Source organism: Haematobia irritans, chromosome 3 (genome assembly GCF_050003625.1).
Source record: "Haematobia irritans isolate KBUSLIRL chromosome 3, ASM5000362v1, whole genome shotgun sequence".
NCBI lineage: Eukaryota > Metazoa > Arthropoda > Insecta > Diptera > Muscidae > Haematobia > Haematobia irritans.
This window is the reverse complement of record NC_134399.1, coordinates 11,845,237-11,860,859: the sequence shown is the minus strand read 5'-3', so window position 1 is coordinate 11,860,859 and position 15,623 is coordinate 11,845,237. Positions and strand designations below refer to the sequence as shown.

The window sequence follows — 15,623 nt, the reverse complement described above, 5'->3', positions numbered from 1 at the left end:
TAAAGGGTGATACGGTCAAAATTTGGTCAATATAAACTTGACGTATTTCTTTCAATTTTGCATTTAAAAAACCTGAACATTTGAAGGTGTGTGTGTGTAGAATGTTGCTCCTATTTTGATTTTGGAATTCACTCTTCAGTTGTCAAAATGCCGTCCAAGCAAGAAGAGCAGCGTATCAAAATTTTGCTCGCGCATAGCGAAAATCCGAGCTACTCGCACGCAAAGCTGGCAAAATCGCTAAATGTTGCCAAATCAACCGTTACAAATGTAATAAAAGTGTTTGGGGAACGTTTGTCGACAGCCAGGAAGTCTGGATCGGGGGGAAATCGAAAACCGGAAGCCGCTGAGACGACAAAGAGAGTTGCCGGTAGTTTCAAGCGAAACCCTAACCTCTCTCTCCGAGATGCCGCAAATAAGCTGGGTGTATCGTCTACAACCGTGCATCGAGCCAAAAAACGAGCCGGACTATCGACTTACAAGAAGGTAGTGACTCCAAATCGCGATGATAAACAAAATACGACGGCCAAAGCGCGATCCCGGAGGCTGTACACGACGATGCTGACGAAGTTTGACTGCGTGGTAATGGACGACGAAACCTACGTCAAAGCCGACTACAAGCAGCTTCCGGGACAGGAGTTTTACACGGCAAAAGGAAGGGGAAAGGTAGCAGATATTTTCAAGCACATGAAACTGTCAAAGTTCGCAAAGAAATATCTGGTTTGGCAAGCCATCTGTACCTGTGGCTCGAAAAGCAGCATTTTCATAGCTTCCGGGACTGTCAACCAAGAAATTTTCGTGAAAGAGTGTTTGAATAAACGTCTGCTGCCTAAAAAGGCCATGGAGTGGTACGCCGCCAACAACGTGCAGGTGGTTACCAAGGACAACAACCCTCCCAACACGCCAGAGCTCCGCCCAATTGAGAAATACTGGGCTATTGTCAAGCGGAACCTAAAGAAGACCAAAAACTGCTAAGGACGAGCAGCAGTTCAAGGTAAACTGGTTTTCTGCGGCGAAGAAGGTGGACAAGATGGCTGTACAAAATCTGATGGCAGGTGTCAAGCGTGAGGCCCGGCAATTCGGATTTGGAAAAGCGAAAGCCTAACTGAATATTTCTCCTGAATTTTATACTAAATGAACTTGAAAAAGAAATTTAATTTGATTTTTTAAATAAACGATTTCACCGATTTACACGCGTTTTCCCTTGACCAAATTTTGACCGTATCACCCTTTATAATCCCACGTGGTGTATCTGTACCAGCATCTCACACATTAGCTGGTACCATGCCGGTTGGACGTGTCCGTTTTACAACCGACCGCATTATCCTAGAGCTGCTTTTGTAATCTCTCTTTTGCTGGCTTTTTGGTGTAAACGAACGACCTAGGTGATATCATAGTCCATATTCGTGATTCCGTGTCAATCCCATTTTTATATTCTTCGTATTTGATTGGGGAATCCACGGAGACTTACTGCGCCTTTCTATACATATACAAGTGGTATCCTGAATCCTTGCCGTAGGATGCCCAAATAACTGGCGGCATCCGGTCGCCATGCCACGCAGACGTCTTCGGATATAAGGTTGAGTTACACATCATGCGTTAATCCGTGCGTTGATGGAAGGGTTTATATTTTTCAGCTTGAAGCACTCTAACAAAACTGTTGCTTTCAAAGAGAAAATTCAACTCTTCAATCAACGGACGCATTAACGCATGGTGTGTAACTCAACCTATACTTGCCTTTTTATGGCACGTCCTCGGTTGGGGCGTCGCGCTCGATTGGGGGCTGCTGCTGACCTTAGGGATCGTCCTGCGATCCATCACTTGCTGTCCCCGATGGTAGCCTGAGTTCAAGAATCTCGCAGGTTAAGCAGTTCAATTATAACGTTTATTTTATTTATTTCTCCATGTGGAAATCGTATTTAATAACTGGCTTAATAATCTTTGTTTCCAGCATTACGGACATTATGTCAAATCGTTTTGTGAGACCACATCGTTCAATACCAATTTTTGCACCAAATAATTACAAAGTTCAGAAGAAAAGCATTAAAATACTTCACAAATACACTGAGAAAATTATAGACGATCGCAAAAACTCATTATTGGAAGCCACAAACAAACAAATTAATCACAATACAGATGATATCACTCTTACCGAAGATATTGGTATTAAAAAGCGTTTGGCTTTCTTGGATGTCCTATTGCAATCTACGATAGAAGGCCAACCTTTACAGGATAAACAAATTCGCGATGAAGTTAATACCTTTATGTTTGAAGGTCATGATACTACGACCTCGGCGATTTCATTTTGCCTTTATGCTTTATCGCGTCATAGCGAAGTTCAGCATAAACTATTTCAGGAAATCCATAATCATTTTGGAAATGATTTAAGTCTCCCCGTAAACTATGCAGACTTACATCAATTGAACTATTTGAACTGTGTGATAAAAGAATCCTTACGCCTTTATCCTCCCATACCAGCCATAGGTCGATGTCTGGATCAAGAGTTGAAAATAGGTAAGTCTCCACACTGCATTTATTTCGAATAAAATTCCAATTCTAGAAAATTCTCTTTTAGATGATTGCACATTACCACAAGGTACAAATGTGATAATCCTTTTGTGGGAGCTATTACGGGATCCAGACATATTTGAAGATCCTTTAACCTTCAAACCTGAAAGATACCAACTTGAAGACAATACTAAAATGAATAGCTACAGTAATATTCCGTTTAGCGCAGGCCCCAGAAATTGTATTGGTCAACGCTTTGCCATTTATGAAATGCGTACGGTTATTGTTAAAATTTTGAGAAATTTTGAGTTACTTCCCATGGGTGAAGAAGTGAGCTTCTCTATGAGAATCGTTCTACGTCCTAAAAATGGTATATTTGTTGGGTTAAAACAACGTATTTACGAATAAATGTGTTCTTTTACATCATTTATTAAAAGTAACTTCTATTGAAAATACAAAAGAGAATAATCCCAATTATTTGGTAAGTACTCTGTCAGCATTTTGAAGTCTGATCTTATACGCTTTACAGACTATCAGTTATTCCGGACGGAATGTCGGTGTTTATAAGGAATCTTACAGTGGGTCGGATCGATACGACTTGTCGGCGATGACTAAAAAATCGGTAAATGTGTTATCGATCCCATAAACATGCAGCAGTATCGATTATGCCTTCGGACTTAACATATAATGTGCACAATATATGGGATATGTTTGACACGAGTACTGTCATGAAGTTCCGTCAAGGACTAGTGTTTATGGAAGGTATGGTCGTAGTTCACTCCAAATTTCTTGAAGGTCGCCCAAAATCAATTGTTCCAGAAACCATTGATGGTGTGCGCCAATTGATATTGCAAGATCGTTATGTGACCTATTGTGAGATTGCGATAAATTTAGGCATTGATGGGACCGTCAAACAGATTTGCTCGCTTGGGATCCCACACAATTTGTCAATCGCTCAAATAAAGGCTTGTATCGAATGGTGGAAAGAAATTCTTCGTATTCGCGTTGTTTCGAACTACGTCTATAGTATCGTGACAGGTGATGAATCGTGGATTTACGCGTATTCGCCCCAAAGCGAACAGAAATCGACTGTATGGTCTGGACTCGCATGGAAAGGCGGATTACAGGCACATGGAAATTGTTGATTCAGTGGGGCAAATCTTAAGGACGGACTATCTGGCGACCCGGCATGTACATATATGAGGGCAGGCTGAGATTGATTAGCTCAATTACAGGCGATTGGGACGAAAGACGCATACATTTTGGAGATCTGAACATTTTTACGGATGGATCGAAAATGGTTGAAGGTATTGGTAGTTGTATTTACTGCGAAGAGTTAGAAATCAGGGAGTCATGTAAAATGGACAGCGCATGCAGCATCTTTCAGGCAGAAGTATTTGCTATTGCAAAATCTGCGGAGCTCCTGTTGATGAAGCCGACATTCAGAAGCGATATCTGCTACTTTATCGACAGACAGGCAGCAAAAAAAGCCTTGGATAATGCACACATAGCGCCGAAAGTAGTCAGCCTCTGTCGTAGGGAGCTTAGAGCTCTCACTGAACAGCATAATATTAGTGTGTAAAGGTTGAATTGCATACGATGCGTTAATGCGTCCGTTGATTGAAGTGTTGAATTTTCTCTTTGAAAGCAAAAGTTAGAGTGTTAGAGTGCTTCAAACTGAAAAATATCAATCCTTCCATCAACGCATGGATTAATGCACCTTACAGACTATAAGTTCTTCCGGACGGAATGTCTGTGTTTGTAAATATGGGATATGTTCGACACGACCACTATCGTCCGGAAAAATTTATAATCTTATAGTCAAAAAATTTATAAGCGATGGCAACACTGTACTAATTTCCACCAAGGGATTAAAATTGATTTTAATTTTGCGACACCCCGCTAGACTTCACGGTATTCCATCACGGATTTTGGGCTTCCCATATGAAATACACGCAAATAACTGTTCGCCTACCGCCTATTGCTATGGTTATAAAGGGTGATTTGTTAAGAGCTTGATAACTTTTTTTTAAAAAAAACGCATAAAATTTGCAAAATCTCATCGGTTCTTTATATGAAACGTTAGATTGGTCCATGACATTTACTTTTTGAAGATAATTTCATTTAAATGTTGACCGCGGCTGCGTCTTAGGTGGTCCATTCGGAAAGTCCAATTTTGGGCAACTTTTTCGAGCATTTCGGCCGGAATAGCCCGAATTTCTTCGGAAATGTTGTCTTCCAAAGCTGGAATAGTTGCTGGCTTATCTCTGTAGACTTTAGACTTGACGTAGCCCCACAAAATATAGTCTAAAGGCGTCAAATCGCATGATCTTGGTGGCCAACTTACCGGTCCATTTCTTGAGATGAATTGTTCTCCGAAGTTTTCCCTCAAAATGGCCATAGAATCGCGAGCTGTGTGGCATGTAGCGCCATCTTGTTGAAACCACATGTCAACCAAGTTCAGTTCTTCCATTTTTGGCAACAAAAAGTTTGTTAGCATCGAACGATAGCGATCGCCATTCACCGTAACGTTGCGTCCAACAGCATCTTTGAAAAAATACGGTCCAATGATTCCACCAGCGTACAAACCACACCAAACAGTGCATTTTTCGGGATGCATGGGCAGTTCTTGAACGGCTTCTGGTTGCTCTTCACTCCAAATGCGGCAATTTTGCTTATTTACGTAGCCATTCAACCAGAAATGAGCCTCATCGCTGAACAAAATTTGTCGATAAAAAAGCGGATTTTCTGCCAACTTTTCTAGGGCCCATTCACTGAAAATTCGACGTTGTGGCTCGTTAGTAAGTCTATTCATGATGAAATGTCAAAGCATACTGAGCATCTTTCTCTTTGACACCATGTCTGAAATCCCACGTGATCTGTCAAATACTAATGCATGAAAATCCTAACCTCAAAAGAATCACCCTTTATTATGAAATAATCGGTACCCTGTCAGCATTTCAAAGTTCCATTTCATCCTCATCGCTACCACAGACTCGTAAATGTCACCACAACCATCGCGAACTGTGATGGGGGAAGCATATCAAAAAGTACAAAATGTACATGAAAGTATTTTGCCATCACTACTGTTAGAAGAGCCATTTTATTTTTTGTGAAACGCCAAGCGCAACCAGCTTGTTATATTTTATTTAAATAAAAACGAAAATAAAGTTCTGAAAACATAGATATTACGCTTAAAATTGTGAAAGGTATATGGTGAACAATTTTCGACTTTCCAAATAGAATAAAGTTATCGTTTTTCAAATATTTTTCCAGGCACGCTGTCTCCATCGAAAATAAACAAACTGGCTGATAGACGCTGCAATATCCCTACCAACATTTTTTGAATTTGGGGGCGCTTCTGAGAATCCCCACTACGTCGAAAACAGTCGTATACGATATCCAAAACTCCTCGGAAATGCGCCGTCACTATTGAGAAGTTGTACCACGCCAAGTTACTACAAAAAAGTATCGCATGAGTGCAATTATTAGGTTCCCTTCTGGATAAATTTAGAAGGACGCCAATAAGAGCCCCTTCAAACAATCAGAGAAAGTGCATTTTAAGATGGTTGTAAAAGAATCATTGTGGTCAAGTAAAACACGATTGTGTGGATGTTTATTGATTTGATTAAACATTTATAATTTCTTATAAATATAACATTTTTCGGTTTATCTCATCACATTTAACATAATTTTTTGCATTAATAAAAGAATGATGTTGAGTATTAAGTAGCCAGTTACATATTGCAGCGTCTATCAGCCAGTTTGTTTATTTTCGATGGAGACCGCGTGCCTGGAAAAATATTTGAAAAACGATCACTTTATTCTATTTGGAAAGTCGAAAATTGTTTACCATATACCTTTCACAATTTTAAGCGTAATATCTATGTTTTCATAACTTTATTTTCGTTTTTATTTAAATAAAATATAACAAGCTGGTTGCGCTTGGCGTTTCACAAAAAATAAAATGGCTCTTCTAACAGTAGTGATGGCAAAATACTTGCATGTACATTTTGTACTTTTTGATATGCTTCCCCCATCACAGTTCGCGATGGTTGTGGTGACATTTACGAGTCTGTGGTAGCGATGAGGATGAATTAGAACTTTGAAATGCTGGCAGGGATGTAACTTGCTACTTAAAACTCAACATCATTCTTTTATTAATGCAAAAAATTATGTTAAATGTGATGAGATAAACCGAAAATGTTATATTTATAAGAAATTATAAATGTTTAATCAAATCAATAAACATCTACACAATCGTGTTTTACTTGACCACAATGATTCTTCTACAATTACCTTAAAATGCACTTTTTCTGATAGTTTGCAGGGGATCTTATTGGCGTCCTTCGAAATTGATCTAAATAGACACCTAATACTTGCACTGATGAGAAACTTTTTCGTAGTAACTTGGCGTGGTACAACTTCTCAATAGTGACGGCGCTTTTCCGACGAGTTTTTGATGTCGTATATGATTGTTTTCGACGTAGTGGGGATTCTCAGAAGCGCCCCCAAATTCAAAAAATGTTGGCAGGGTAACGATGAAGCAGATTTTTTTTGTAAAATAGCGTGGTACAAATTCGTCTCTATTGAGTTGCTTTTCCAATGTGATTTGGATATCGTATAGGACTGGCTTCGACATGGAGGGAGCTCTCAGAAGTCGTCCAATTCAAAAAAAAGGGTTAGCGAGGTCTATTTTTTTTAAATCTAACATAAGTTGGATGGAATGTTCGAAAGCATCAATTAAAATCAATTTAAACAATGCATAAAAGAAAATAACTGCAATTTTTCTTGATTTTCACGAATGAAACTCACACTTATAAGAATATATAACGCATTTCAAACGCACCCTAACGCATACGCAACGCAATTACTCTTTTATTTTGATCCCTATACGCTTTGATTTAAGTTCATTAAAGACTTTACGTTGCGCTTGTTTTTGTTGAACGATAAATACATGCCAATTGTCAAACATACCCTTTAGACTACCACAAACATCAACGATGTAACATTTTGCAGCTCTGACTCTCTCGTATTCAGTGGCATTGCTTTCTCTGCTTAGAATTTTATTTTTTGCTTGGCACGCGATTACGGACTATCGGAGTATTGTGTATAATAATAATATCCGCATGAAAACGGTCTTATAAAAAACTAGAATTTGTGTTAGTGTACAATACAATAAAAATACTAAAGAAACGAGTTTAATTTTTTACTTAAGTTCTCCTTCAAAAAACTTAATCAGAAGACACGGATTATCTTGCTGGTGTGTATTTTGTGCAAAAAATAAGGGTGTTCACACGCAGATTCTTTACGCTTTTTTTTTGTTCAAATCTTTATAGTCAGAAGAGAGAAAAAATATTTGTATATTTTGTTGTGTGGTGGTGGTGGTGGTAATTGCTGCTGACGATATTGGTGGTGGGAGAAAACAATGCAAACTATGTATAAGCGTGTGTGATTTTGTTTCAATGAAATGGCGAGGGTGGCAAAAAAGTGCATAAAATAAATCAATGTTCAATCTTCAATAAAATTAGTTTTAATACCATAAACATTCTGTGGAACAAGCCAAAACGTAGCATACACCAAACATCCATAAGTACATACATACAGACATTTTCTTATCAGAGTTTATAGAGTCCCACAAAACTTGACATAGCAAACTTAGAATACGAACGCTTTCCCATCGTCTAATTATAACGGATGAAGTCCTAGGATTACTATTAAGCCAAAGTCTGTGACCAAATTAGGCCGTCCAGTTTTAAATTGATTCAATTTTTTTTGCAAGAAATGTGCCAAACATTAAGCTAGAATAGTGTTATATGGAGTCTTCTTGTTTTTTTTGTTAGTGTGGCTGCTGAATGCTCACTTTTGTTGTTGTGTGTTCTCGTTTTGATTCTCACTTAACTACTCAAGCCTCATCTCTTTGGGTTTGTTTACCATAGAGAAATGCAATTGTTTGATTTTTTCTGGCTATAATTAATAAATGTAAATGGTTTTGAAGTGGTATTCATTTGTAAATTTGTTATTAAAAATTTGTATAAATGCATGCAATTGTTCTCAGTACTTTTTTTGCCGGCTTTCTCTTCCCAAATGAACACAAAAAAAATATGTGATCACATATTTGGAGTTGCCATATTTGTTTGTTAAGGCATCAATAGGTTAACGCGGGGGGAGCGAGGAATATCACATTAATTTCTGTAGTAGCATAACATAAATCAAGTTCTCAACCATTTGAAGATATTGGATTATGGGTCTCTTAACTTGTGGCCAAATTGATTTAAGCAGGTTTGATTGCCCCTAGTGACTTGGGCACATGTGTGCAGAAGGAATTTGGGTTCCATTTGCCACATTGCTTGCTAGGCTTTTTAGACCCCGCTAATTTGCCACATTTTCTACAGACTCCATGACTCTTTGTAACAGAATGTTGTACATTTAGACATAACAAATAAGGCCAGTTGCCTATGTCTGTCTGTCGACCGTAATTATGCTGCTGCCGTCAAAAAAAAACCTATGTCTGTCTGCCGACCGTAATTATGCTGCTGCCGTCAAAAAAAACTATGTCCAAATTTTATGTGTGCCCCATTAGATGATGAATTTGGATGAAGAATTATACTTAAATTAGGCCCATCTCGGTTATTCGTCTACGGGAAAATCAGTTCCAAAAATCGGCTATGTCGTTTTACGCTTTTGCGACTATATGTTTATCCTAAAAAAATCCTATTTTTGCAGTTGTAACAGAATTTTGTGTTTGTTGTCAATTTATATGTTGCTCTTTTGGTGATGTTAATTTGTACACAGATCGAGGACTCGGCATCTAAGATGGGATGTGTCTAGATTGATGTTTTGATGAGTTAGACAGGTTTATCTGGGCAAGCGACGCTTGTCAAGCGACGCCACAATGGACGGAATAGTCTAAGTGAGCCTGATACATCGTGCTGTCACCTAACCTAACCTACCCTAGGCTCATTTAGACTATTCAGTGCTGTCGATTTCCTATTACGCTCACTCACAAAGACCTTCTTATAGCGGAGTCCGAGCGGATTACGGTGAAATCACTATGGACACACTTTGGTTACTGAGAGGGGGAAACCTTCGCTGAAATACTGTTTGATGCTCGATCGAAACTGGGATTGAACTCATCATCCTTTGTATGCTAGGCGGACATGCTAACCATTGCACGCACCATGGTGGATGCACTTGCCTGATATTTGTTGGACTAAAAGTACCTAGGTCTGCGGTGGGAGGTTTCTATTAAGCTCACTCACAAAGACCTTCTTCTTATAGCGGAGTCCGAGCGGGTTACGGCGAAATCACTATGGACACACTTTGGTTACTGAGAGGGGGAACCTTCGCTGAAATACTGTTTGATGCTCGATCGAAACTGGGATTGAATCCATCATCCTTTGTATGGAAGGCGGACATGCTAACCATTGCACGCACCATGGTGGATGCACTTGCCTGATATTTGTTGGACTAAAAGTACCTAGGTCTGCGGTGGGAGTTTTTTTTACGGCGCCGCTATGGGCGGTGGTCAGTTTAAACTTATCGCTTCATTTAAAATATTCTCATATATCCGCTTCAGACCTTTTTAGTTAGCTTTCTGATCTAGAGGCTTACTTTTGTAACGTAGGATCTCCAAATGTATGTGGACCCAGACTTGTTTGGGAGTTTGTTGCCTATCCACAAGATGGTGATTTGGTTACTGCGAGAGAAAGCAATGGGACACTGCTTAGTCAGCATGTCATTATGTGTATGTACGGAAAGGATACTGGTCTCCACATTAAGATAATCTAGGACAGTGCTGCGGAGACACAATGTCACCGTTTTGTGGACATCATTCCGTATAAATAGGAAATGAGGCAGCCACACTTTAGTTGTGACAAAACTACCCAAAGTTTCTTTCTTTCGGTGCTGTGAGTGATCGTATGACAAGAATCTTATTAACATTTTACCTTCTTTTCGCTTCGGTTACAGTATCCTCATGCATCCTGCTCAGGCAGGATCATTTAGAGGCTCTTTTTTCCAATATTGTATTCCACGATTTAGAAGATAAAGATTGAACCTGACGTTATTGGAAGATGGTGATTTTGATGGCTACTCCGATAACAAATCAGGAGATATTGCTTAGTCAACATCACAAAAATATCATTTGGCCATTGAATTTACCATGTTTGATGTCATAGCACAGTTGCTTTTTTATGACTCAAACGTCCCTAAGATAACTTAAGGCCAGGGCGAAACCAATGTATTTATGTATTCCTTTGTATATCAGATTTTATTTAAATCAATTTAATTTTAAATTTTTTTTATATAATTTTTTTGACACAAATTTTTAAAATAAATGTTTCAAAAATATTTTTATTAAGAATTCTAATTTGAAATAAATTTATTTATTTATTGCATATAATTTTATAATTGAGCCAGTATATCCATTTTTAATTTTTTGTTTTTGTTTTATTTCAGTTTGTTTTTTTTTTTAATTTAACGTTTTAACCATGTATGGTCAAAATATACGAAATGTTGCTTACCCACCCCAGTATGGATATAATGGTTACAGACAAAGGTAATTGATTTATTGTCTTTATTTACTAACATTATTTTGTAGTATATCATTTAATTATACCCTTCACCACTACTGTGGTACAGGGTATAATAAGTTTGTGCATTTGTATGTAACGCCAAGAAGGAGTAATCATAGACCAACCTTTTAGTATACGGATCGGCTTAGAATTTAATTCTGAGTCGATTTAGCGATGTCCGTCTGTCTGTCTGTCTGTCCGTCTGTCTGTTGATGTATTTTTGTGTGCAAAGTACAGCTCGCAGTTTTAGTCCGATTGTCCTAAAATTTGGTATAGGGTCCTGTTTCGTCTCAAAGACCATCCCTATTGATTTTGGAAAAAAATCGGTTCAGATTTAGATATAGCTGCCATATATATTTTTCACCGATCTGGTCATAATTGGCGTGTATATCAACCGATCTTCCCCAAATTACGTACATCCGAATATTTTATGGGTCTCGAAAAACTTGCAAAATATCAGCCAAATCGGTTCAGATTTAGATATAGCTCCCATATATAGCTTTCGTCCGATTTGCCCACAGAGGCCAATTTTTAACTCCGATTTAGTTGAAATTTTGTACAGGGAGTAGAATTAGCATTGTAACTATGCGTGCCAAATTTGGGTGAAATCGGTCCAGATTTGGATATATCTCCCATATATAGCTTTCGCCCGATTTACACTCATATGACCACAGAGGCCAATTTTTTGCTCCGATTTAGTTGAAATTTTGCACAGGGAGTAGAATTAGCATTGTTGCTATGCGTGCCAAATTTGTTTGAAATCGGTTCAGATTTAGATATAGGTCCCATATATATGTTTTTCTGATTTCGACAAAAATGGTCAAAATACCAACATTTTCCTTGTAAAATCGCCACTGCTTAGTCGAAAAGTTGTAAAACTGACTCTAATTTTCCTAAACTTCTAATACATACATATCGGGCGATAAATCATAAATAAACTTTTGCGAAGTTTCCTTAAAATTGCTTCAGATTTAAATGTTTCACATATTTTTTTTACTAATATTGTGTTTCACCCTAGTGCATTAGCCGACTTAAATTTTGAGTCTATAGATTTGTAGAAGTCTGTCCAGATCGAGTGATATTTAAATGTATGTATTTGGGACAAACTTTTATATATAGCCCCCAACACATTTGACGGATGTGATATGGTTTCGAAAATTTAGATCTACAAAGTGGTGCAGGGTATAATATAGTCGGCCCAGCCCGACTTTAGACTTTCCTTACTTGTTTTTTTATTATTTTTGAGTCTGCTATTAATGTGTGTGTGAACTATTTTCATGGGAAGTGATTTTGGATTAATTTCAACAAATGGCTTATTAAAGTAACATCATCACAGATGCTCTTAATGCAATATTCCATATGTTTTTCAAAGCTTCAAAGACAATCGGTGAAATATGGAAAGACTATTTACAAATCACTAAACAGAGAGATTTGGAGCCTAGCAGGATCGTAGTATCAGGCTATACTCTTGATACGAATAGAATAACTTGGCTACTATGAAAATCTGTACAACATTTATTTTCCTGTGAATGGATAAGAAAGTATTGGAGTCGTTATCAATTGAAAACTCTATATAGTGAGCCTGAAACTAAATCGGGCTGCCACTTTAACCTAACCTAACTTATATTGCACTAGGGTTATACGATGATTGTCTTTTAGATTTTGGGATTAGAGAACAAAAACAAACATTTATTGTCGAAAATAGCTTTATTGTTTCTCAAAGTATTGCTGAAACATTTGCCACTTTGGTTGAGTTATCTCCAAAATATGCATTCTTGAGGCATACACCGCTTCTTCAGGAGTTGAAAAAAAAAACGTTTAACTTTATGTTTTGGGTATGGAAATAAAAAGAAGTCATTCGGTGCCAAGTCAGGACTATACGGCGGATGACCAATCAATTCGATGTTTTGAGTGCCCAAAAATATAGTTGTTTTGGACGAACTTCATGAAATTCGTCTTGGAGTGAACTACGATATCAGTTAAATTCACCATACCATCGACAAACACTGTTCCTTGATGCATCCAAAAATTGAATTAAGTTCATCGATGCACTGCGGTTGACTTAATCCATGTCGAAAATTGTAAAAAATAATCGCTCGAAAACGTGCACGATTTAATTCAAATTTGTTTAGGCGAGTTGAATCTTTTAAGATGCTATAAACAATACAATTAGCGCTCGTATGTCAAAACGTTCTGAGTACATATAACCTAAAAAATGTCAAGCTTTCCGATAGAGCTATCAGATGGCAGATTGCAACACTTGGGTTAGGTTAGGTTGTAAAGGATGACAACAATTCTTGGATCGAATTGATGTCCATTGAGACCACTATAGGTCTAGGCGGCACAATTTTTTTTTTTTCAAATTATATCTACATAAACCAAACAATCATTTTATCTCTATTCATCGCAAATTAGTCCTCGAAGTTACCGATGTACCCAGTAATTTCTGGTTTAACCAGTATAGAAAAATTTCTTTGCCTGTTTTCAGGCATCACATTTGTCCTCATGATAACACTGGGGTTTGAGAAGGAAAAAAAATTATGTTAAGACACCGATGACATGCGTAATTTTAAAGGGACCCGGACCACGGTTGCCAAAAATGGTAGATTTTTTTACTCTTTGTTAGAATTCTTCACGTTTTGGTAGATTTTGCCAACTAATCCTCTCCAACTAAGATGTACTTCGCAAGTTTTTATAGAAATAAAATTTTAACAAAGTTTTCCATTCCACGATAGCTTCGTACTCCTGCAAAAAGCCAATAGGAAAAAAGTGGGGACTAAAACCGAAAATTGTGCATTGGCTATACACGGCAGTGGTTAGACCTATAATGCTATATGGTGTTGTAGTCTGGTGGCCGGCACTTCACCAGCCGTCAAGTTTAGACAAAGTTCAGCCCTAAAAATAATGTCAGATGTGCCTAACGTAGTGGATTACAAAAAGTTTGAAACTCTAATTCTCAACAGTGAGGCGTGGTGTACGCAGACCCCGGGGAACAAAAGATATATAGATTTCTACACTGATGGCTCCAAATATATAGATTTCTACACTGATGGCTCCAAATTGGATGGACAAGTGGGTTTCGGAGTATATTCTAAAGATCTGGAACATCGAATAGCGAAAAGATTACCTAATCACTCTAGTGTTTTTCAGGCTGAAATATTAGCAATAAGAGAGGTGGCGAATTGGCTGAGAAGTAATGTTCCAAAAAATGTTGGCATTAATATATACTCAGACAGTCAACCTGGAATACAATCCTTGGACTATGTGTTCCTTAACTCGAAAACGGCCATCGACTGCCGCAAATCTCTCAACGAGATGGCTGAGCAGTACAATATTCACCTATGGGTGCCTGGCCATAGGAACATACCGGGGAACTGTCAAGCAGATGAGTTAGCAAGGCTAGGAAATATCTTACATATTCCAGCGGAACTAGAATCGGTATGTCTTTGGCTACCTGCAAGCTCTTACTGCGTGAGAAGGCTGTTACGATGACAAGTGTTCGATCGGAGAATTGCAAGGGTTGTAACGACACCAAGCTATTATGGCCCCATTTAAACTTGAACCGCACACTAGATATGGTAGTGTTCTCAAGACGTCAGATATCACTTCTGATATCTGCTATAACGGGTCGCTGCCTGATAGGCGAATTTGCAAAAACTATTGGTGGGAAGCCTACTGTATGAGCTGTCATGATGCGGAGGAAAAGGAATCAATTAAACAACTCTTGTGTGAGAGTCCTGTATTTTGTGTAAGGCGTAAGCGAATTTTAGGGGCATATAGCTTTAGATTACTGGCGGACCTAGAAAACGTTAACTTAAGCAGTCTGTTAATGTTTTTAGAACAATCTGGTTGGTTCAACAAAAGAAAATAATAGTGAAGGTTCAGTGGTTAAAACTAGAAGTGCCCATGTGTAATAGGTACTTTTAGTTAAATGTTGTATCACAATGGTCTGAATAGTCTAAGTGAGCCTTAAACTTAATCGGGCTGCCACTTTAACCTAACCTAACCTAACCTTCCATAGAAATAAAAGTTTGCAAAAATTTTCTATAGAAATAGACTTTTGACAAAATTTTCTATAGAAAAAAAATTTGCAAAAATTTTCTATAGACATACAACTTTGACAAAATTTTCTATAGAAATAAAATTTTGACAAAATTTTCTATAGAAATAAAATTTTGACAAAATTTTCTATAGAAATAAAATTTTGGCAAAGTTGTCTATAGAAATAAAATTTTGACAAAATTCTTGATAGAAATAAAAAGTTGCAAACTTTTTCTATAGAAATAAAAAATTGCAAAAATTTTCCATAGAAATAAAAAATTGCAAACATTTTCTATAGAAATAAAATTTTTGGCAAAATTTTCTATAGGAATAAAATTTTAGGCAAAATTTTCTATAGGAATAAAATTTTTGGCAAAATTTTCTATAGAAATAAAATTTTTGGCAAAATTTTCTATAGAAATAAAATTTTGACAAAATGTTCTATAGACATAAAATTTTGACAAAATTTTCTATAGAAATAAAATGTTGACATTTTCTAAA

General features: G+C 37.4%; 2 protein-coding genes across 5 annotated transcripts in view; both read left to right on the top strand.

The window, feature by feature from the left end:
* LOC142230758 (putative cytochrome P450 4d20) overlaps positions 1 to 2,913 on the top strand; it is a 33,030-nt gene extending 30,117 nt beyond the window's left edge. The window contains exons 11-12 of the mRNA XM_075301385.1: positions 1,949 to 2,511; positions 2,573 to 2,913. Coding sequence (XP_075157500.1) covers positions 1,949 to 2,511; positions 2,573 to 2,913 — 904 coding nt within the window. The remainder of the gene's footprint in view (positions 1 to 1,948; positions 2,512 to 2,572) is intronic.
* Positions 2,914 to 7,525: 4,612 nt separating this feature from the next.
* Sxl (Sex lethal) overlaps positions 7,526 to 15,623 on the top strand; it is a 153,918-nt gene continuing 145,820 nt past the window's right edge. The window contains exons 1-2 of one of the 4 annotated variants that reach the window (XM_075301333.1): positions 7,526 to 7,768; positions 10,966 to 11,065. In XM_075301333.1, the coding sequence (XP_075157448.1) occupies positions 10,998 to 11,065 (68 nt within the window). In that variant the 5' untranslated portion in view covers positions 7,526 to 7,768; positions 10,966 to 10,997. The remainder of the gene's footprint in view (positions 7,769 to 10,965; positions 11,066 to 15,623) is intronic. The other 3 variants (XM_075301334.1, XM_075301335.1, XM_075301336.1) reach the window with 3 other exon arrangements.